Source organism: Ahaetulla prasina, chromosome 5 (genome assembly GCF_028640845.1).
Source record: "Ahaetulla prasina isolate Xishuangbanna chromosome 5, ASM2864084v1, whole genome shotgun sequence".
Lineage (NCBI taxonomy): Eukaryota > Metazoa > Chordata > Lepidosauria > Squamata > Colubridae > Ahaetulla > Ahaetulla prasina.
This window is the reverse complement of record NC_080543.1, coordinates 54,689,714-54,714,108: the sequence shown is the minus strand read 5'-3', so window position 1 is coordinate 54,714,108 and position 24,395 is coordinate 54,689,714. Positions and strand designations below refer to the sequence as shown.

The 24,395-nt window shown below is 37.8% G+C and overlaps 1 protein-coding gene across 2 annotated transcripts in view; it reads right to left on the bottom strand.

Annotated features, from left to right (window-relative positions):
• Positions 1-23,855, bottom strand: part of MAP3K7CL (MAP3K7 C-terminal like) — a 39,250-nt gene extending 15,395 nt beyond the window's left edge. Inside the window, exons 1-3 of one of the 2 annotated variants that reach the window (XM_058186197.1) lie at positions 23,671-23,855; positions 18,247-18,355; positions 1,005-1,066 (exon numbers count right to left, since the gene is read on the bottom strand). In XM_058186197.1, the coding sequence (XP_058042180.1) occupies positions 1,005-1,066; positions 18,247-18,316 (132 nt within the window). In that variant the 5' untranslated portion in view covers positions 18,317-18,355; positions 23,671-23,855. Of the gene's footprint in view, positions 1-1,004; positions 1,067-18,246; positions 18,356-21,169; positions 21,309-23,670 lie in introns of those variants that run through there. The other variant, XM_058186196.1, reaches the window with a different exon arrangement.
• Between the last annotated feature and the right edge of the window lie 540 nt (positions 23,856-24,395).

Here is a 24,395-nt window from a genome sequence, read left to right as displayed (position 1 = left end):
GAGCATATAAAGAGATTGTATAATGTGTTGCTTGAAATAGATTCAGAAAAGGATTTGGTAAAGGATTGTATGATAAAATGGGCACAGAATATTCAGGAACCAATAATGTTGGAAACATGGGAGAAAATTTGGGTTAGAAATGTTAAGTTTACACAAGCACAGAATTTAAGGGAAAATTTTTATAAGATGTTTTATAGATGGCACTTAGATCCCAAAAAATTATCATGTATGTATCCTAATATCCAAGCAAAATGTTGGAGGTGTGATTGTGATGATGCTACATATTTTCATATTTGGTGGACTTGCAAGAAAATTAAGGTCTTTTGGATAAGAATTTGGTGGATTATTCAAAATGTACTGAAGAAGAAGATAAAGTTCCTGCCACAATTTTTCCTTTTGGGAATTATAACGGATTGTACAGGGATTGAGACTAAATTGATTCTGAATTTAATAACAGCAGCAAGACTGTTGATTGGACAATACTGGAAGAAAGAAGAAATACCTACAATAGAAGAATGGATACTGAAAGTTATTAATTTGGCTGAGATGGCTAAAATCTCAGCTTTTTTAAAAGACAATACGCAGGAAAGATATTTAATTGAATGGAAAAAATGGATTGATTATCTACAAAACAGATATCAGATTAAGAAATATCAGATTGCCTTTGAATAATTAGAAAGTTATTTTATGTAATGGGGAGGGGGTCGGGAGATGAAAAGCTTTGGATGTGGTTACTTGGATTGGAAGGGAAAATTTTATTCTATGTTTGGTTTATGTATAACAATACCTTGTGACTGACCCGGGAAGCCGGGGCGGGGGGGGGAGGGAGGGGGGAAGGGGGGTTTTTTTTGGGTGGGAGGGGGGAAAAAAGGGGGAAAAATGTTTCTGTTTTTTAAAACTCTTTCAAAAACAAAACAAAAAACAATAGTATATTATTGATAATTTTCAAAAATATGTCCCATATTATAGCTTTGAATATTTAAAACAAAACAAAACAGAGGCACCTGAAGCTGCTGTTCTAGATCTGGAAAAGCCAAAGGAAAAGCATTCTCTGGGGGTGAATCATCTGAAATAAAAACATAAAGATTATGAACTCATGATATAAAGATTAGAGTTTTCTTATCTTTGTATTCTTATATGTACAGAAATAACATTTTGATTGACATTTTATCACATTTTATAGACTGTATCCATATCTATGCAATATATGTGTATTTTTAAAAATATAGATATGTACATGAGTCTATCCATTGTAATTGATCACCGATAGTATCATCCTTGGATTTTTTTTTCAGCCAGTTATAGCCTGAATCTCATATTGGATTCCTCTGTGACATGTATTGGAAGAATGGTTAGGTCCTTCTCCCTTCTCTCTTGTAATTGATATTGCTTATTAATCAAACTTTCTGTTCCAATTACACAATTGCCAATCCACTAAAGATGGGGAGAAGAGTGACGTGAACCAGGCTCCCCTGTGATGTTGCACCTTAGTGGAAAGAGATTGCCTTTACTGCTTCTTTGTAAATGGAAAAGACAGTTGCTGAGATACTAGAAACAATCATTCCATATTTGAGGATTCACCAAGTCTGTCTCCAGTCACAGGGAACCATTGTTTTAATCCCCTTGGTGCTAATGTATTTTACAATACAACTCTTTAATATTTCTTTAGTCCCCAAATGCTAAACACTATAGACTGCAATGCCAAACATTGCTGCCAGAACAGCAGAAGCCAAGGAGCAATCTATCATCCTAAGTATGGTCAGCGATGGAAGCAATGATCAGAGACCAAGAAGTATCAGTAACACAAGATCAAAGGCTTGGAAAACAGGGAGTGGAAGAAGGAACAGAGATACAGTGCTTCTGCAATGACCTTAGGTCAGCATTAGTACATAACTAACAGAACTCTTAAAGAGTAATGTAGCCATAGCCATTCTGAATACTTCTTCAGGTTTAACTGGCTTACATTTTTTGTCTCAAGCAACTGGTGATGGTGCTGTTAGCTGGTTCCTGTTGAAACTTGATCAACTCACCCTCTGCTTCTGTGTTCATGTGTTCTAAGAGAATGGTTTAAATAATCCACAATTGTGTTCACAACATGCAAAACTGAATGAAACAATTATTTGTAAACTAATATTAGCCTGCTGGGTAAAACAGAAAATTCTATTTTTATATTTTGTAAAGTATATCTTAAAAGAAAGTATCAAAAGAAGCAGCACCCATGTTAAAAAAAACCCCACTAGGACATGATGTCTGACCAAGGTGATGAGTTCTTGGTCCCTGACTCTGACCCTAAGGGGTTCCTAAAAACGCTAAGGTCTTTGCTTGCCATGTATTAATTTGCCTTACATTTCTGTTTTATATTTATTCTGTGTTACATACATTGTCTTACATTGCTGTAGATGGGCTTCTTTTCCCTGAATAAAATGTATCAAGTCCTTTTATTTTTTTATACAAATCCATTATTCATTATTATGAATATAAATTATATAATATTAGTAATTTAATTTAAATTATTCTCCCAAAACCGTTGAAAGCTGGAAGCTTTTGTAATGTTTAGAAAACTAAATATTATTTTTTCTTGAATCTTAATGGCATCATATAGTATTCTGGATTTACACAATTTGACAACGTATGACTCATTGAAATATGGTTGCTTACATAAGCTGAAAGAGAGGCCTCATATACACAGATCTCACACTAAACCCTACTATTATTTCTTCAGTTTTATTCCAATATGCTGTGTGAAGTCAGATATTGTTCAGCTTTAATTCACTGCCGTAACTTTCTCATTAATATACGTTTTCCTGGTGTTGGGACTGCCTTTGCTCACACTGCATATAAAGTTGTTTCTCCTGTAACGGAATAAACTATAAAGATTCATTAATATGAGGAATGGTGACCTCATATTTGCTTCATTATTTACATTTATTATAAAAAGATGAAGAGCTAAAAATATATATGTGCCCACTTCATACTAAGATATGCAGCAGATGTATTTTCTACTCTGGGATTATGTCGCAATACAAAAAAGCCTTGTCTGAAGTGTCCTAAGAGCTCCAGGAGGACCATGAAAGACTATTGGGATGTCAAGAATGAGCAGCTGGACAATAGTAACATCCTCTTTTTCTTCTGGAATGAGAATGGAATGAGCAGATCTCTGGCAAATTGCCATATGGCAGGCAGCCCAAACCAGTCTGGGTAAGGGGGAAACATTGATGGATTCAATGATGAGCATTATGTTTACTTTTCCAGTGATTAGTTTGAGGTATACCTCAGTGACACGTTTTTATGCATGTTATATGGAATTGAATCTAATCAAATCAATTCTGAAAAACCTTGCCAAGAAAACTGCAGGGACTTGTCTTGGCAGTCTCCAAGAATCAGATATGATTGAACAGGAAAAAAATGTGGAATTGTACCTAATCTTTGGCTAATAAAACAAGGTATTTTGTTCATCATTCCTTTGGCTTACTAAATTATTTTTATAAATAACATTGATTAAAAAATTCCTCATATATAAGGCAAAAAAATTTTTTTCTTAATACCAGTGGCTTTCTGAACAGAGATAGAAACTATTAGTTTGTTTGCTCAAACTTGTTTGGTGAGTTGAATATAGTTTATTACAAATATGTGGATAGGACAGTAGTTTGAAAAAATAGCATTTACTTGATTAACTACATCACTGACAAAATGTAATAGCAGATATTTTGACATAAAAATAAGGCTGCCCAAGCGCCGTATTTATTCTCTATGCATGCTCATCATTTTATTATTTATTTATTTATTTATTTATTTATTTATTTATTTATTTATTTATATTATAAGAATGCTCAACCCTAACTAAAAGATGAAAAGTGAGTTAGTAGGATGTGGGGGGGAGTGGATCTATTATTAATCTATCAACCACCTCCAATGTGTAGCTCCCCCATTGGAGTCTCAAGCCAACTGTCAAAGCCAGGTTTTTAAGCTCTTATGGAAGTTCAGGAGGGTTGAAGCTGACCTCACTCTGGGAGGGTTGGCTCCAACTCTCCTGATCTTCTGCAAGAGCTTAAAGACCTGGCAAGATGTTCCAAAGTGTAGGAGCGATAGCAGAGAAGGCTGTTCTGCTGGACTCTGCCAGCTGAATACCCTGGCCAATGGGGCCCATAGCATGCCTCCTCTGCTGGGACTGATGGGACAGGCCAGTCCAGGTGGGATGAGATGGTTATCTCCATCAAGCCTTTTTGGATAGAAAAATAGCCAGACAGACAATAGATAGATAGATAGATAGATAGATAGATAGATAGATAGATAGATGACATATATTAATTCACTACTGCACAATATAGCTCAAAATTGCTGTTTCTCAGGAGGATTCCCATCACATTTTTTTCTTATTTAATTATAGATACAGGTGGTGGTTCTGATTTTCAAAAAGATTAAACTCCGTAACTGACATGGACTGACTGAAATTACCTTCTATGACTGCTCTTAGAAAACCAGTTTCCATTTGGCACCCATGTTTTGTCTACATCTTTATTTTAGGTTTTGGTGATTATTACGTATGTGGCTCTTGCGTAATAATACCTCAGGAAGTATTTTACTGAACAAAAAACAAGTCACACTAATGCAAAGTAGTGAACTATCTTATTGAAGGCACATCGGAAATAATCATTCATCTCAAAATTTGAGAAGTTTGAGAAATGAGAATTCATCTCAAAAACAGCAACTTTGTCAAGCGCCCAGAAAATCAGGAGATTCAGGCAATTCAAATGAGTATAAAAAGTTGTTGCAAGCTTAAGTTCTCTAAAAAAATCTGGCCAACTGACCATTAAGGGAAATGCAGGAAAGAAAAGAGAGGCATTCAAGGTGGGTTGGACTTAGATCTCTTGTGGGCGTTTTTTCCCCCCCTTAGGATAAATATTTTTCACTCAATCATCTGTTTTTCAGGATGGAAGCATTTGTAGCAACAGCTGGACATGTACAAAAAGGGCATCAAGAGTGGGCTGTAAGGGATAGACCACAAAAGCCATACATGGTCCAGGAATATTTTACCACTGCCTATGAATTAACATCATGTTTGCTTTGGTCTGCAAAGATATTACTCCCACGGAAACTGTGCCTTACAACTAAGTGTAGAGAAGTTGTCTGATTAATCTTAGCAGCAAGTTAAAGTCTGAAGACAGTATGCTTTGACCAAAAATAGATCTTCAGAACAAATGTGTATTTCCTAATAATAGTATGGAAAAATCCAGCCAGCAGTCTTAAGCATCCTGAGCAAATATTGCCTACCACAAAACAAAAATGATGAGTGTAATGGTATTTAAATCTCTGCAACTTTTGATATGGAATAATGATATGAATTATGATGACTAACATCAAAGCAAAATTTACAATTATACTCTCTAAATCATGAATGGATATAAAAATAAATGATTTATGGATGTAGTCTTACACTGCCAAAAATTTCTGATTTCTAGAAATGCAAAATGCAGCAACTATACAAAAATATTTTCTTTCCTGAACTGAATTTTTGAATTTAAAGAAGTTTGGGGTAGTACTTTGTTAAATGTATGATCACATTTTTTTAGTGCTCAGTTCTTGGGTTTAGAATTCTTTCATTTTAACTTTTAACAGATAACAGATTAACAGAGTTGGAAGGGACCTTGTAGGTCATCTAATCCAACCCCACCCCCGCCCAAGCATTTGTGACAGATGGCAGTTCAGTCTCTTTTTGAAAGCTTCCAGTGATGAAGCTCCCACAACTTCTGAAGGCAAGCTGTTCTATTGATTGATTGCTCTCACTGTCAGAAAATTTCTCCTTATTTTCAGATTGAATCTCCTTGTTCGGTTTCCATCCATTATTCCTTGTCTGGCCTTCAGGCGCTTTGGAAAATAGGTTGAACCTCTCATCTCTATGGCAGCCCCTCAAATATTGGAGCACTCCTATCATGTCTCCACTGGTCCTTCTCTTCTGCACTCTTTCTAGAGCCTCAACATCTTTTTTATAATGTAGTGATCAAAACTAGATGCAATATTCTAGGTGTGGTCTTACTAAGGCTTTATAGAGTGGTATTAGTACCTCCCTTGATCTTGATTATATCCCTCTGTTAATGCAGTTTAGGATTGCATTGGCTTTTTTGATTGCCACCACACACTGTTGGCTCATATTTAATTGGTTTTCCAAGATCCCTCTCACAGTTGCTGCTATTAAGCCTGGTTTCACCAAGTCTATATGTGTACTTTTGGTTTTTCTTGCCTAAGAGTAAAATTTTACTTTTCCCTATGTTGAATTTCATTTTGTTAGATAGGGTTTAGTGTTCAAGTCAGTGTTCACCCATTAGCTAGGGTGTTAGCTATTCCTGCCAGCTTAGTATCATCCACAAATTTGGTAAGTTCCCCTTCTATCCATCTAAGTCGTTTATGAAGATATTAAAGAATACTGGGCCTAAGACAGAACCTTGTGGTACTCCACTGCTTACTTCCCTCCAAGTAGATGTAGTACCATTAAGGACTACTCATTGAGTATGGTTTGTCAGTCAGTTACAAATCCATATGATGGTGATGCTATCTATCCCACTTTTTTCTAACTTACCAAAAAGTAGGTTGTGGTCTACTTCATTGAATGCCTTGCTGAAGTCTAAGTATATTATGTCCAAAGTATTTCGCTGGTCTAGTAATTTAGTCACTGTGTTGAAGAATGAAATAAGATTGGCTTGGCATGATCTGTTTTTAACAAACCTGTGCTGACTTCTAGTTATTAGTTATTTTCATAAAACACTACTTGGTAAGTACTAAGTTTTTGTAGAAAGTAAAGAACATATGGAATCCTCAAGTCTGTATAACATAGAATAAATGAAATAACTGAAAATTTTTGGAACTAACTATGCAAGATCATTTTAGCACATTCTGATTTTGTTAAGTTAGAGAGACTTCTGGATGTTTGGACTAAATACTCTCTGTTGATTTTGGGTATAGAAGTAGTCCTTGATTACTGACAGCAATAGGCACTGGAATTTCTGTTGTTAAGTTATGTGGTCCAAAAAGCCCAATGTCACATGACCGTGCAGCTTATCCCCCTCTCGTGGATCTGGCCCCCCTCTCTATCAAGGGCCTACCTTGATGACGGATTTTGGAATCCCGAGAGGTGGCATGTGGCTAAGAGGGGGTTAAGGGGTTTTTTAAAGGGTTTTTTAGAGAAATTTTTAAATAATTTAAATAAGGGGTTTTTAGGGGGTGGGAGGGCTGAGAGGGATTTGGGGGAAATCCCATCAGATCCAAGGCTAGACCCTAGGAAGACTCATGGCAGGGACTTTTCTGATCCGGAGGTGGAAGAAGAGGCAGGAGCTCTATGCCACGAGGGCGGTGTTATTTGCACAGTAACTGGGAGGGGCAGATATGGCGGGAGTGGGGGCCCATATCATGTTCGGGGGGTGCGCGCTCGCTGTTTGCAAGCGATCGCACGCTCCGGTCCCCCTGACTCTTCCTGTTCCCCGAGTGGTCTAAGTCCTCAGAGTCTGGGCCTTCGGTTGATGTTGTGCAATGCCAGGTCCATGGTAAATAAAGCCCCCCTCATTTGTAATCTTATTCAGGAGGGGGGTGCCGACCTGATGGGCATTATGGAGACCTGGTTGGGCACGGAAGGGGGAGTTCCCCTGGTGGAAATGTGCCCACCAGGTTTCTGTGCATTTCATCAGCCGAGGGCCCAGGGTAGGGGTGAGGGGGTGGCGGTTGTTATCAACGAGAGTCTAGAGCCAAGGGAGACCACTGTACCACAGATAGCCGGATGTGAATCCCTCTTTGTGAAGTGGGGCCTGGGGAGGCAGGTGGGCTTGCTGATCACGTACCTGGCTCCTTGCTACGTGACAGCAGCCCTGCCCGAGCTGCTGGATGTAATCGCCGGGATGGCGGTTGAGACCCCCAGACTTATGGTCATGGGGGATTTTAACCTGCCATCGGTGGGCAAGGAGTCCATGGCAGCTCGGGAGTTCATGGCTTCCATGACGGCCATGGACCTGACCCAGTTAGTGACGGGTCCCACTCACATCGGGGGAAACACTCTGGACTTGGTTTTCGTCTCTGGACAGTGGTTGAATGATCTGGAACTAGGGGTTATAGTTATTAAACCCTTGTCATGGTCAGATCATTCTCTCCTTAAACTCGACTTTTGAACTGCCGACCCTCACCGCAGGGAGACGGGACCGGTTCGCTGGTTCCGTCCCAGGCGCCTGATGGACCCGGAGAGGTTCCAGATGGAGCTTGGGCCGCTACCTGAGGATTTGGCCCACGGCTCAACTGGGGACCTTATCGCTGCCTGGGAAGGGGCGGCGGCGGGGGCTCTGGATCGGGTCGTGCCTTTGCGGCCTCTGACTCGGCGCCGTTCTCGATTAGCTCCTGTATTCCGAGGAGCTGAGAGAGATGAAGCACCAGAGAAGACGCCTAGAGAGTAATTGGAGGTCCACCCGATCCGAATCTGACCGGACACTAGTGCGGTCTCAAATTCAGACCTATCTGGTGGCAACGAAGGTGGCAAAATGGGAGTATTTTTCTACCCTCATTGCATCTGCAGATAACTGCTCAGCCGTCCTGTTTCGGGTGACCCGCTCCCTTATCCATCAGGCAGCGTTGGAAGACCCCCTGCAGGGGTGAGCTGAGGAGTTTGTACAGTATCTGCAAGATAAAATCGCTCAGATTCGGGAAGGGTTGGACGCAGATTGGGTAGGGCCGGGCGAGATGGCAGAGGCTGGTCTTGATGTTTCCATCTGGGATGAATTCGATTCTGTGACTCCTGAGGACATGGACAGGATACTGGGGGGGCTGAATGCGACCACATGTTTATTGGACCCATGTCCCTTCTGGTTGGTGCCGGCCACCCGGGAGGTTACACGTGTTTGGCTCCAGGGAATTGTTAATGCTTCGTTGATGGAGGGTGTTTTCCCTTCCGCCTTGAAAGAGGCGGTGGTGAGGCCCCTCCTCAAGAAGCCTTCCCTGGATCCAGCCATTTTATCTAATTATCGTCCTGTCTCCAACCTTCACTTCACGGCGAAGGTTGTTAAGAGTGTGGTCGCACGACAGTTCCCTCAGTACCTGGATGAAACTGTCTATCTAGACCCGTTCCAGTCCGGCTTCTGGCCCGGTTACAGCACAAAGACAGCCTTGGTCGCGTTGGTTGATGATCTCTGGAGGGCTTGGGACAGGGGTTGTTCCTCTGTCCTAGTCCTATTAGATCTCTCGGCGGCTTTCGATACCATCAACCATGGTATCCTGCTGCGACGGCTCGGGGGATGGGAGTGGGTGGCACCGTTTATCGGTGGTTCTCCTCCTATCTCTCCGACCGGTCGCAGATGGTGTTGGCAGGAGGGCAGAGGTCGACGCCGAGGTGCCTCCTATGTGGGGTCCCACAGGGGTCGGTCTTCTCGCCTCTTCTGTTCAACATCTATATGAAGCCGCTGGGTGAGATCCGTGGCTTTGGGGTGCGATGTCATCTGTACGCTGATGACACCCAGCTGTACATATCCACCCCAGGCCACCCCAACGAGGCTGTTGACGTCATGTCCCGGTGTCTGGAAGCCGTATGGGTCTGGATGTGGAGGAACAGACTTCAGCTCAATCCCTCGAAGACCGAGTGGCTGTGGATGCCGGCTTCCCAGTACAGCCAGCTTACTCCATTGCTGACTGTTGGGGGTGAGTCATTGGCCCCCACAGAGAGGGTACGCAACTTAGGCGTCCTCCTGGATGCACGGCTGTCTCTTGAAGATCATTTGACGGCTGTCGCCAGGGGGGCTTTCTATCAGGTTCGTCTGATCCGCCAGTTGCGTCCCTTTCTGGACCGGGTTTCCCTGCGCACAGTCACCCATGTCCTCGTTACATCTCGCCTGGACTACTGCAATGCTCTCTACATGGGGCTCCCCTTGAATAGCACCCGGAAGCTCCAACTGGTCCAGAATGCAGCCGCGCGGGTGATAGAGGGAGCACCTCGTGGCTCCCATATAACACTGCTCCTGCGCGGGCTGCACTGGCTTCCGGTGGTCTTTCAGGTGCAATTCAAGGTGTTGGTTACCACCTTTAAAGCGCTCCATGGCTTAGGACTGGGCTATTTACGGGACTGCCTACTGCCACAAACAGCCTCCCACCGACCTGTGCGCTCCCACAGGGAGGGCCTCCTTGGGGTGCCGTCGGTGAAACAATGTCGACTGGCGACCCCCAGGGGTAGGGCCTTCTCTGTGGGGGCTCCTTCCCTCTGGAACGAGCTGCCTCCGGGGCTTCGCCAACTCCCCGACCTTCGGACTTTCCGCCGTGAGTTGAAGACTCTTTTATTCCATCGAGCTGGGCTAGCCTGATTAAGTAATTTTAAATGGGGTTTTAGCTTTTGTATCAGTTAGTTTTTTAATATTTTGGCCATTATTTATATAAATTTTTAGTCTGTTTTTTAATGTGTATTTATTGTATCTTTTAAAGTGGCTGTCAACCGCCCTGAGTCCTTCGGGAGAAGGGCGGTATACAAATGCAATTAATAAATAAATAATAAATAATAAAGTGATAGAAATTTTGGCACTTCTGGCTGAATGAATCACTGTTAAACATTAAGCAAGTATGTCACATGGTCACCATTTGTGACCTCCTGCCAGATTCCCCATTGACTAAAATATAGCAACAACTAAACAACACAAAAATAGTATATTAAACACTGTCTTTGCATTTTAACTAATGGTTCTCCTTTTTTGTTTTGTTTTTTTGCAGTTCCAATATGGTAATTCTAATTAAATGAAAATAATAGTTGTAATGCCATGGTTAAACTATTGCTCAAGGACAAGAAGTTTCAGGTTCAAATTCCACATTCCTCTCACTTGCTGACTTTATGTTAGTTAAGAAAAGAGAGCTATGTATTATATTTCAAGAAGGGCAGAATATAAATATAACAAATAAATTAATATACAATAGCAATATCATTTAGACTTATATACCACCTTACAGTGCTTTACAGCCCTCTCTAAGCGGTTTACAGAGTCAGCATATTGGCCCCAATAATTTGGGTACTCATTTTACCCACCTCAGAAGGATGGAAGGCTGAGTCAACCTTGAGCCTGATGAGATTTGAATTGCCAAATTGCAGGCAGCCGGCAGGAAGCAGAAGTAGCCTGCAGTACTGCATTCTAACCACTGTGCCACCGCAGGTCATGTTTGATACGTATACTATAAAACATTTAAATATAATGTTAGAGCACAATGGTGAATGAAGACAAAGGTTTACTTTTTTCCTCTCTGTTATAATCTTATGAAAATTAAATCCCTTGATTCCTATTAGCCACAGATGAAAACTTGTGGCTAATAAAGCAGATTTAAAATATTTGCACTGAAATGATGGTAGCTGAGGAAACACTCAATTTTATTTTCCCTGTCCCTGTAGCAACTACTGAAAAACAGCCACAACAAAAATGGCTTATGCAAAATTAATGTTATATCTGTCTGTATCTCAACAAAAGTACTTGAGAGAACCGGAAGCGTCGCTGTGAGACTGGCTGGAAAATAGCAGGCTCCAATGAGCCTTGCAAATGGCTGTCAGGGAGGTCAATTGCTGTCGGTGGGGGGTCTTCGGGGGGTCTTCAGACCAGATCTGTCTTGTAGGGATGGTGAAGAAGAAGAGGCACCTCAGACGACAAAGAGGAATAGGCAAGTTCCTTGGAGGTCAGAGGAAACTCTTTGATCTGGCGGCAGGAGCGGTGGCCATTACGACCATCATGAAGCTGGGGCAATCGGAATAAGATTTGTGCAGGTGTGGTGTTTTGTATTGTATTGTATTGGTACTGGGTGAGTGATTGGCCAACTCACAGGTCAAAAAAAAGTATTTTAAAATTTTTTAAAAGAAGTCCCAGCAAGGAAATAGCAGTTAATTGGCATTGGGGAATGTTAATGAAGGGAGAAGAACAAAACGGAAGTCAAAGCATTAAAGCCCAGAATGGAGCTTGATATTTGGATTAGAAGTTGGATTTGGAGATATTAAAATTAGTATAAGAAAAAGAAACCCAAAAGAAAATAGTTTCTGAACAAGATTGGACATAATCTTAAAAGTTTTGAATTTTGAAGGAAGAACAAAGAAAAATTCAAAATAGAAAAGCCTGGTAAAGGAAAATTTTCAATTGGATTTTCAATTGGATTTTCAACTCGAATTTGGGATATATAAAATTAAGAAGAGAAAGAATAAACTTGAAAAACATTTGACAAGCAGAGTTAATACACAAATTTGATATTTTGTGACTTTGTTGATTTGAAATTTGTGGATTGGAGAGAGACATCTGCTGGCGGAAAAAAAGCACTACAACGAACAATTTGAAATCTGGAAAAAATTAAAGTGACCTTGAGCTACAAGAACCATGAAAAATTTGAAGGAGGATTTGTTTTCTTTTAAGCTGTTTGATCTTGACAAACAAAGGAGGTGGAAAATAATAAAACTGTAAATTGGAGTTAAAAGCAAACCATAACATCAAAATGTGGCAGGAACTAATTGAGATGGTTAAAATGATACATGTATCATTTAATCTTGATAGAAAACAAAAAATTGTGTCAGAACATATTGGATAAAGAGGCTAAGAAAGAGAAGCAAGAAAACAGCACTGAAGATAAAGACATTGATGAAAAATTAAATGATTACATTGGGGGTAACAATGAAAAAAAGAGAAGGGATGGGAGGAAACAATCTACAAAAAAAGCAAACTAAGGGAAGAAAAGGGAAGGGGAAAAGGCTAGAGGAAAATATTTTTAATGATTACACTGAGATTAATAGTGGCAATAATAGAGAGGATAGGATGAAGCAAAAGAGAAAAGAAAAGAGGAAAGGATTAGGCAAAAAAATGTTTAATGATTACACTGAGATCAACAGTGGGGAAATAAGAAAATTAAGAGGAGAAAAGGGGAATAGATCAGATGGGAACTTAGGGCAAACCAGACGAGTAAAGGATTTAAAAGTCAAAGGAAGGATACAGAAGAAAAGACATAATTATAAAAAGAAGAAAAAAAGAAAAAAGAAAATGAGAGAATTGGATAAAGGGATAAAGGGAGGTAAATTTTAAGAGGTGGATTGCTGGATGGACCAAGAGAAAATGGTTAAAGGAGTAACTAATGGAAAGGAGGAAGGGTAATATGATATATACCTATAGTTATAAGTGAACTGTATTATTATTAATATTTGTGAGTGTAATACGAAATATATTGTGATACAAATGGTAGAATGGAGAAAAACAAGGGAAAGGAAGAAAGAAAATGTGCTATATACTTATAGAATCAAATGAACTGTATTAATATCAGAATTGTAAAAATTGAATTATGATATAAATTGTGAAATACAAAAAGAATGGTAGAAGGATTAATATCTTATGTATTTAGAAGGGGTTATGATATGGAACTTCAAATGAAATTGAAATTGAATAAGATATTAATAGAAATTAAGAAAAAGAAGATGATTAAGAGATTAAGATAATGTTTGTATTTGAAAAAGATGGTGTGAAAAACAAAACTGAAGAAATACATTGTTTTCGGTAAAATGGTAAAATGATTAATAGGGAAATAAGAAATGATAAATTGGTCCACCATAGAAATAATTGACATTAAGAGATAAATGTGAAATATCAACCTATAATAAAAAAAATAGAAACTAAGGATGGAAATGACTATGTTTAAATTAAAGGGTTTCAATAGAAAAAGGAAATAAGAGGAAACAAACTGATGATAATTTACAAATGTGGTGACTTTGAGAAATATATGTGATAAATGGAAAAATAAGATAATGAAATGAAATAAGATTAAGATTGGAGGTTAGGGCGGATAGTATATTGATTATAAATTACCGTATTTTTCAGAGTATAAGACGCACCGGAATATAAGATGCACCTTAGTTTTTGGGGAGGAAAATAAGAAAAAAGCTGATTGGCAGGTGGATTGGCCTCCTGGAATACTCCCAATCAGCTGTTCCCAGAGGTGAATTTTAGCAACAGGTTTCTTGGTTGTGAGCTCTGTGCCTTGCTTTTTTTGGCTTTTTTTCCCCTGCCTCTGAAACTCCGTTTCAGAAAAAAACTTTTTTCTGCCTCTGAAAGCCTCCGAAACAGAGCTTCAGAAAAAAAGCCTCTGCAGCTCTATTTGGGGGCTTTTTTTCTGAAGCTCTGTTTGGGGCTTCTTTCCTGAAGCTCTGTTTGGGGCTTTTTTCAGCCTCTGAAACCTCTATTTTAGAATCTGGGTGGGGTTACATTCGGAGTATAAGACGCACCCAGATTTTCACCCTCTTTTTTGGGGGGAAAAGGTGAGTCTTATACTCCGAAAAATACGGTAGACATTAAGGAGATGAAAAATGAAAAAGTGAATAATATGGCAGAAATTGAAATATATAAATTATATTTGGGAAGTACTTATGTTATAAGCTGTAAAATTTGACTTGGTCAATACTCTATTCAGAAAAAATGTATTGTTTATGTTTTAAAAAAATAAAAAAAATTACAAAAACAAGCAAACAAAAGTATTCAAAAGTGTTTAGGCTTAACAATTTACTTTCATACTTGAATGCACATATTTTGCTTTACACACCAGTGGCCTCCTACAATTTCTTTTTCAAAAGAAAGTATTGTTCTAAAAGAAGAAAGATGAATCACAGAAAAGCCAAAATGAATTAAGAAGTATGACTCAATCTCCTTAATGGGACAGCTGCTGTAATAATATTTGACTGGTAATTGTCAAATGCTTCAACAAAGACACAGGATCAAAGCTACATAGGACTAAGGATTGTTTTGGCAATATGAGGAACATGCCACAAGATGTGCTACTCAGAAAAAGCTTCTGTAATTTATATCTTTTATAAATGCAAAGGCCTCCCATTCAAATCTCAAACCAGTCCTCCATCCTATTAGTCCATACTTCATTACCCATTTCATACAAACATTTGTGTAGCAACCCTTTCTTTTAAACAGATATATACCGTTTACCTGTAAACTTCATAAACAGATACCTCAATAGTACGATAAACAATGTTAGTGTACTGATGATATATTGTATACCATCATATGTTTCTTATAATTGGCTTTGTTTTGCTACTTTCAAAAGCTATAAGGCCAATTAGCTGGTTTTAAAAAAAAATTATTTTGAGGTTTGCTGTTTAGTTTTTCCAACCTAGGTATTATAGAATTAATCACTAATGTGGAAAACTGACACTTAGGAAATTGCATTATGACACCCAGAGATAATGCTTACTTCAGCTAACATGCTAAACTAGGGATTTTCAAACAGTGGACCACAAATCCCTACAAAATCATAATTTGAGAAGGTTGTTGGGTTTGGGGGAAATTGCATTTGACCAGAGCCTCTGCCAAAATTTATCCCTGCTTTGCCTACAGATGTTGATAGCTAGATTACCCAAGGAAAGTCTATTGCAAGTAATGCCAATTTTGACTTCACTTGCATAAGGAAAATATTGAGCAAAGCCGGGAGTATGGTTGGGCAGGCCTCTAGTTTTATACCTGCAACCTAACTTGTACTTGTAAAGCTGGATGGCTATTTCCCCTGTTCTCAGTTTTCTAGGCCAGAGGTCTCCATTCTGGGAGTTGAAGTCTGCCAGGCTTAAAGTTGCCAAGGTTGGAGACCTCTGTTCTAGACAATCCTAAAACTGGCTTGTTAAAATAAAACAAACAGTAGTGTTTGGAATAAGTACTGATAGAGCTTCTGTTTTATATTTGAGTATGGCTTGCTTATACAAAAAACGATTTCTGACCTTGATGTCCCTACATGTAGTCCTTGACTTACAACCATTCATGATTGTTCAAAGTTACAGTGGGGCTGAAAAAAGTGACTTATGAAGTGACTTATGATAATTCTTGTACTTACAATCATCACAGAGATCCCATGGTCATATGGCCAAAATCTGACTGCTTGGCAATTAGCATGTATTTATTATGACAGCTGGCTTCCAATGAGCAAAGTCAATAGGGAAAACCAGTTTCACTTTATGACAGCAACAAAAAAGGTTGTAAAATTGAGCATGATTCATTTAATGACCATTTAGTGATGGAAATTCCAGTCCCAATTGTGATTGTAATTTGAGGACTATCTATATGACATTTGTTTTCAGCACAGGCGATGGCAATCCTAGACCAAGAAGCATGCAAACCAAGCTTCTTGGCCTAGAAGTATCCTCTCCAGTGTCTTGCTGCATCTGTCAGCAAATGCTGCCTAATATACAGTAGTGGCCAAAATTGTGGAAACTTTTTGGAAAAAGTGTAGTTTTGAGGTTTGATGACTAATAACACCACTTTTTGGGGGGAGTTTCAAGATAATCATGTTCCACTGCTGGAATGGCCTGGGAATAGCCCAGATCTTAACCCAATTGAAAATCTATGTAGCCGACTAAAGAAACTTGGTAATTACAAATGTCCGAATTTAGAGGACGGTGCTCATCTCCATTTCTTAGCTGAAGGAGTCAGTGTTGTCCAAAGACATTTCCATGGTCATGTGGTCAGCATGACTATTTGACAAGCCGCACAGAATGCTGTTACCTTCTCACCAAAGTGGTACCATATCTATTTATCTATTTGTATTTGCATACTATCAAACTGCTACATAGGAAAGAGATGGGGCAAGAAATGGGAACCTACCCCATCATGCAACACTCAGGAACCTGGGCTGTCAGCTTTCCAGCTGACAAGCTCAGTGTATTTAACCCTAACCCTAAGCCAATTCAATTTCACATCAAAATGCCTTTTCTTTAACACCTACATTGATGTTTAAATGAGCACATACGTGCCCGAGAGGGTTTTTTTCCTTGACAGAAGATAATTACATAAATCTGGTGTCTGCTTGATTAGGCATGGAATATTGTTATGATTTAAGATATATAGCAGAAGAACTAATACAAAAAGTTTTCTTTTTTGTTTATGAACTAAATAGTAATCATATCTGAGCAGGAATCATAACTGATTTATTTAAAGTGTTGTGATGTATTAATAATTGTCTTCCTGAAAATGGTAAAAAATACATAATGTTCAGTTAGAAAGGAACCCTAGTTTCACAAGTCAGAACAGATATCATATTACCCCTGTGGAGTTTAATCATAGTGCCAACTGAATCAAAGGGCAATGAAAATAGATGAATGGGTGTTAATTCCATGGCACATGTTGCTCTTTTTGTCAGAAAGAAGTCCAGCATGTCACTACCTCTCTGTAACAGGCAAATTTTGCAGTGCTAAGTTTCTACTTCATGGAATGGTTAAAGATAGGAAGGCTGATGGCAGAAAATGCTAAATTTATTGTCGACCATTTACATTAATGTTCCAAACTTAAACTTTCTTACTAGAGAGTCAAATCTTACCTAGTATTTAGGGTACCTGGACAGCCTAAACTAAATTACCAGGGGGCAACATAGAGTTAAGAGTTATGTGGCTATTTTTTACTGCCCCATAGGGGTAGTTCAAATAGAAGCAGTTCAAGTAAGGTACTCCTAGCTTACTTCTAAACATACATAAGAGTCTGAATGGTTTGCTTTTTTATTCATAACTTTTTCCTAAAATACTTTTTACAAGCTTTTTCTTTGGTACAGTTCACATGGTTTATTTATACTTAATTGTCTTTTTAAAATCATATCTGGACATATAAAATGTCCAGAAAGGTGTTGTCTGAAAGTTGGATTTAGGCTACTTGCAAATTTCCTTTTCTTTTTTTCCCCTTTTTTTTGGGGGGGGAAAATCCCAATAGCTTTATTGAAACAAAATGCAGTGAAGTTTACTTCAACGGTTGTAAGCAAGCAGAAAGTTTAAAAACCACCCTTCAGACGCAGGACCAGGTGGAGGGTGGACTCTGGAAATGAAATGGAAAATTTCATTTTCAAACATGGGACTCTCCAGATGGTTTCAGGCCTGGGGTGTTTATCAGCTTGGCCTTCTTTACAGGATTGGTCCCCAACAATTCTTATCATGAGGTAATGAATATGAAAATTAGTCAAAGTTGCACAAAAGGCAGGTATTGGACCTTCCAATAGATAGATTTTTGGACTTGAATGAAAATGATATATTTTAAGTACTGAGATTGATCTCCTCTTTTAAAAAATAGTAGTTAAAAAGTATACAGTTAAACATTTCAGAAAATTTAGAGTTGAATATAATGTTTTAAATAATACTACAGGAAATGTCTTAAATATCATTTCAGCCACCTAAGAAAAATCAAATACTCCTTTGAAAGTAAAGACAATATAATTGGAAGCAACAAAGGCAAGCAAAAGAATATTTTTGTAGATTATTACCTGGTGAATCATTTAAACTGAAGGCAATTCGTATCCGTTTATCAGCAGGTACCCTTGCTGTGGTGATCATGTGGGCACTCGAACCTATGCGTCTAGTTATATGTTTCACCTAGAGAATAAAATAGCAATTTTTATAGGTCATGCAAATACATTGATAGTGCATATCAGATATGTTCCTATAACATGTTTTAAATTATGTTCAACTAGAGATTTCTATCCAGATTTTTCAACAATTTCTGATGCTCTCTCAGCATGTTTTCCTTTTCCCTAATGAAATTATGGCCCCATAATACCTTGTTACATTTAAATGCAAAATAGAGAGATTTTAAAATGCATAAAATGTTTACTTTGATAACAGAGGGTCTATTTAAATATTTAACATACTCTACAGAAATGCAGAGCAAATTAGAGAGTTGTACTGTGTGTGTTAATCATGAGCAAATTTGATTGGCTTATACAAGTCAGTCCCTCCCTCAATGACCTCTGGTGGTTTGTTGTTGTTGTTTTTTTAACAAAATTAAAGGCAGATGGATCAGGTTTTTTTTTCTAGATTAGTTCATCTTTAGACAGAATAAAGCAGTTGTCTCCAGCAACTGTTAATTAGACAGCTGTATCAAGTGACAGCGGCAGATATAATTCTAATGTCATCAAATTCTGTGTATTATGCTATTATGGTCTTCTGTTGATGAATATGTGTTTACTTAAAAAAAAACCATCTGTATGAATCATTGTGCTGATGCAGTTGACTTGTTTTAACTTTAACTCTACTATGGAAGCAAGGATTAAAACAAACCACCATACTTAAGTTTAGCACGAAGTGTCATCTGAGTCAATTAAAGCAACCTAGCAGCTGTTAAACTGACTTTCACCATAGAATGTGGTAGAATCAAAGGCAGAATGGAAATGGGCAACATGGATGGTACTGATGTAGCTTATTTTATTACCTTATGTCTTTTGAGGGAGTGACTTTCTATTTCTTAATACATTTCTGTAGTTTGCATAATGTTCCCAAAAGGGAATAGTATTATGGGCATGCATGTAAATAGATGCAACTATAATAAACAGGCTAACAGATTGCATGAGAACAATTAACTCATATTAGTTCTGAATGATAGGAGCTTGCTAAACAAAATGCTTATGACATTTCAAACCTACTATATACTATGCAGATAGCTAGCATAGCTTTTCTGGAACACCATTCCAAAAATTAGGTTACTAGGTTAGGCTGATCTGTGGATAAGCTGTGATCAGAGCCTTTAATTCCTATGTAAATTATGCACTTTCATTGAGGTTGGTTACTTTAATACAAGATTTAGGAAACCACAGTATCGCTCTCATGAAGTGAACTATAGTTCACGAAAACACATCCTTTTTAATAAAAAACAATCTCAAAAAAAGCTACCAAATCCTTCTGATTTGAGGCTACAATATTCTAACACCACTTTTTATACAATGTCAGTAAGGTTAATTATAATTCATATGCCAACAGTGACTTATAGTAAAAAATAACTCTTCTTCCAACTCGAGCCACACTTTTTATTTTAACTGCTGCTGTACAAAGTCATGACATTTTAGGGAAGCTTAGAGATAGTCCTCGACTTATGATTGTTTAACAATGGTTCAGTGTTACATCAGCCTTGAAAGAAAGTATCCGTACTTTCATTTATGACTGTCGTATCATCCCATGTTCATGTGATCGCAGTTGCAACACTTGGCAATTAGCTTGCATTTATGACCAGTTGCAGCAGCCTGTGCTCATGTGATCACAATAGGCAACTTTTTTGCTGATTTCCAGCAAAAAAAAAAAATCAAAAACAAAACAACCCATTGGAGAAATTGGAGTCATGTAATGATCATGTGATTTGCTTAATGACCTTTGTAAAAATTGTCATAAAATTGGGTCAGGTTTACAACCACAATGAGTTACAATGGAAATTCTGGTGAGAAAGAGAGAATGCACCTGGTAAATGACTTTTTGACTGGCATTGCAAGAAACTGACTATCTGGAAATAGCTGACTATCTGGAAATAGCCTAAAGCCTTTTTGCACAGGTACCTTCAACTGATACTCATTCCTGACTACATTGTCATGAAATAAATGATAAATCATTTATTATGATCCTTCCTGATAACCATAGTTCTTGAGAGTTCTAAGAAAAAAAGTCCAGTCTAAGTTTTTCTTTGTTCTCCCTCCACAAGCATTGTCCTTCAAACAGATGGGCAGATGCCCAACTATTCCTTCTCCACAATCCATTTTCTGGAACTTGTGTTTTTAAAAGAAAGTTATTTAATTTGGTCACAGGTGATGAAGAGAAAACCTACATAGCATCTTTTGCCTGCCCTCTCTCGATTCAACAGATTGTTGCAAAACACAAAACAAAATACAGCTGGGAATAATGGAGGTAGGAAAATACTATATCATTTACCCACTCATCCTATTATAATTTTATTTTGAAAGTGGTAATGATCTTGTAAAGTGATGGCAGTACAATTTTCCAGTTTTAATTTCTAAACAAAATTCAGTCCAGTCAGACAGATGGAAAGAGATAAATTATACATGCAACAGAGTGAGTGCATATTGCAGCCTTTACACCATATCTTATGCTTTGAAATCCAACCTCGCCTGAAACATCTACTTATTTATTATACAAAATTATATTCTGCAGTGCTTCCAACAAAGTAAACCTAAAGGGAGAACTGAGCATGTAATGATTGTCTCCAAACCTTAGAGTCTTCTGAAGCAGTACCTTTGTCTGAAGACCATAGCTCCCAGACCACTGTTATGGAGGAACTTTTCTGCAGGCTAGGCAGACTCCCAGCTGTTTAAGGATTTATACCAAGCACACTGAATTTGATCTGGAAATCAGTTGGGAGCCAATGCAGCTTAGGCAGAGTAGATAAAATATGCTCTCACCAAGACGTACCTGAGAAGAGTCTTGCTGCTGCATTTTGAATCTGCTGTAATTTCCCAATCTCTTTTAAGACATCCCCATGGGGCACTTTGCTATAATTGTAATGGCAAATGACTAGAGCAAATATCTCAGTTGCCAGATCAGGCAGCTCCAGGAACACTCCAACCACATAAGACAAGAAGCACTTCGAAAGTGGTGAGGTTTCCTGGATCTAAAAGGAATGGGGTTGAAAAATTACACTTTTACCTTGATGTCAAGTTGTGCTGTTTTCCAGGAAAGGAGAAGGATATGGAAAAGACCAGATCTTTAAGTAAACCCCAAAATATTTCTTGGGAGGGGAGTGGAGGAAGTGTTTTTGAGATACAAGTTAAAATTGTAACAACTTGATCTTAGTTTAAACTTATCTTGAAAAATGTGTCATATAGACAATTGGTACTGGTATAATTGTTGTATAAAATAAATATTAGATATATTACCCTATATATTGTTCCTATCACTGAATATCAAGTATGCTTTTATATCCATAAATGTGCAAGTTTTTTTTCCTTCTGGAAAATCTATGCTAACTAGGCCACTGCAATTTCACTGGTGTCAGAATATAACTGTGTGTATAATCGTGTGTGTAGCTTTCTATTGCTTTGATAGAATAAGTCTAAAAAAAATCTCAATAGCCAAAAATAATAGTGCATAATTAGAGTTTTCTGTATTCCTCTTCAGCTCAGATAAGATAGCTATTGTTATAGTAACAGACAACTCTTCATGGAGCAGGATTCTATCCTTCCAAGGTCTGTAAAATGAGGCCCCAGATTATTGGGAGCAATATGCTGACTTTCTAAACTGATTAGAAAGGCTATGAAGCACTGTAAAGTGGTATATAAGTCTAAGTTATAAGTATTATTATTATTATTATTATTATTATTATTATTATTATTATTATATATATATAAGTACTATAGTTATACAGGTAAAAATATAAAACAGAATTAAAACTGATTTATTGGTGAGATGTAAACTGAATAAAAATTGAGCATGACTTCATTTAACTCGTTGACCAATGTATATCTAATTTCCAATTTACCTTGCATCTGATTATGAAAATACTAATAATTAATTGTATACTTAATCCAGGAATCTTTGTCATTCATTTCAGGATAATATACTAATGTAATTTGTAGGTAGTGGCTACATTTGACATTATTAAACTATATTAATCATATCATAATTTATTATAATCCATAGTATAGCAGAATACATATTGTATTGTATTGCTTCAAGCTAAACTTTTTTGTGCCTAACAAATAACAAGTGTTAAAATGCTTTTAAAATAGCTTTTTTCCCCCAAAATACTGATAGGGCAACTATACTTAAGTTGCAAAAATTCAGGCTGATGCAAGATGGTAAGAAAGAGTTGGTGTTCTATATCTCTTTGTGCTACTAGTTGGTTTCTGAACTTTTGCTGCCCATGTATGTTAGGTACTGGAATTACCTAAATGAGACAAAGATGCTAATAAAACAGTATTAGATCCTGTTGATTCTGAAAAGAGTTTGACAAAATTTTCTACTTTGCTAGCCTTGCAAATTAAATAAAATTCAAATAAATATGTGAATTATGTCATACTTTAAATAAAATTATATAAACAAAATTTGGATTAACAGTCTTTATCCAAAATACAGTACTAGACTTCAAATTGTAAGAAGAAAACCTCAAATATCATGTTTAGATTAGAAAAGTAAAATTATGTTTTGCAGTTCTATTCAGTGAATACAAAGTCTAGTTTATTATGACTTCATATCCCAGATGGAAGCTTCAGAGATTCTACAAATGTAATCTCTAATTTATTCCATTAATTCTGTGGCTTACTAAAAAGTAAAAAAAAAAAAAGCATGAAAGTACTACATATTAAAAACGCATGAACTCTATCTTTAATTACATTATTTCTTAGAAAATAAGAAAACTTGTGCTATTAAATGCTTTTTTAAAAATATAGTTTTTAACCAGAAACTTGAAATAAATTGTACATTTTTTTCTTTTAATAAAGCCATAAAAGGATTTTCAAATATCCATTTTTTAAACTTTCCTGAGAGATCTGTACAGTACAGATTTATTTTTCTTCTATCTATCTATCTATCTATCTATCTATCTATCTATCTATCTATCTATCTATCTATCTATCTATCTATCTTACATATATCCAAGAGGTTTTCCTCTTAGAAAAATATAGCAAAAGGAAACTGTAGAAAGAACAGTGAAGATATAATGTGTATGTATCATCTAAAATGAGGTACTAAAAAAACCTGCTTCAAGTATACACCTTAATCTTTTCTTTTGTGTAAGACAGAAAGCTTTGATTGTTGTATTCTATGTCTGAATCAGTCATCTAGGAAACAGTTCTTTAGTTGGCTTATCTGTGAGTCTGCATGCACTTTGCTTATATCTAAAAAACTTCAGCTCCCGAACCCAAGTGTGGTTACAACTCAATCAGTTAGTCCGGTTTTCACACCTGTTGCCTTACCTCACTTAGTGGTGTCTGCACTTGTATAAATCCAGGGCCAGCCTCTGCCTTGACTTGTTGTTGCCTTTATGGAGTAAAGATTCAGGAAAAGAAAGACTGCACCTGCTACACAGCAGTGAACTGACAAGGTCTGAGAAGTTGAAACAGCTGTCAGGACAACATGCTGCTACCTGCACTTCCCATAGGCTTTTTACGCCCTCAGGACCACCCTTTTCTGTTTTCCGTCCCAATTCCACCGTCCCTTCCCTTCCCTGCAATGAAAGATTACAGCATTGCCGTGCTTCCTCAGCTCCCCCTCCCCTTTCAGGAACCATATTAAAGTAGCCAATTGTCTGGAGGCCAAGATGTTTAATTCATTAGTCCTGCCAAACCTAAAATACAAACCGACTTGCTTCATAGGACTGGAATGTTTTCAGCATGACCCAATCAGAGTCTGTGTCTATTCCAGCAAACTGGAAAAGATAGCCTGACTCCAGTCAGCAAAAATGTCTGCTGCTCCTATCAGCTTGGGGTGAGGTTGCCAATTTGAACAAGCGGCAAGCAAGCTCACAGTTGATCGCTGCTGCTAAAGTGGACTAGCAGTTTTCCTGCCAACTCTTGGAGATGTCAAACAATACTGTACTGTCCAGCAAATTAGAAAATAGATTTTGTAGCACTAAAGAAGAAAATAAGTGATCAGGGGTGGGTTCGCAATGAGAGTGTGAGTTTGCACTTGCTTCGCTCAC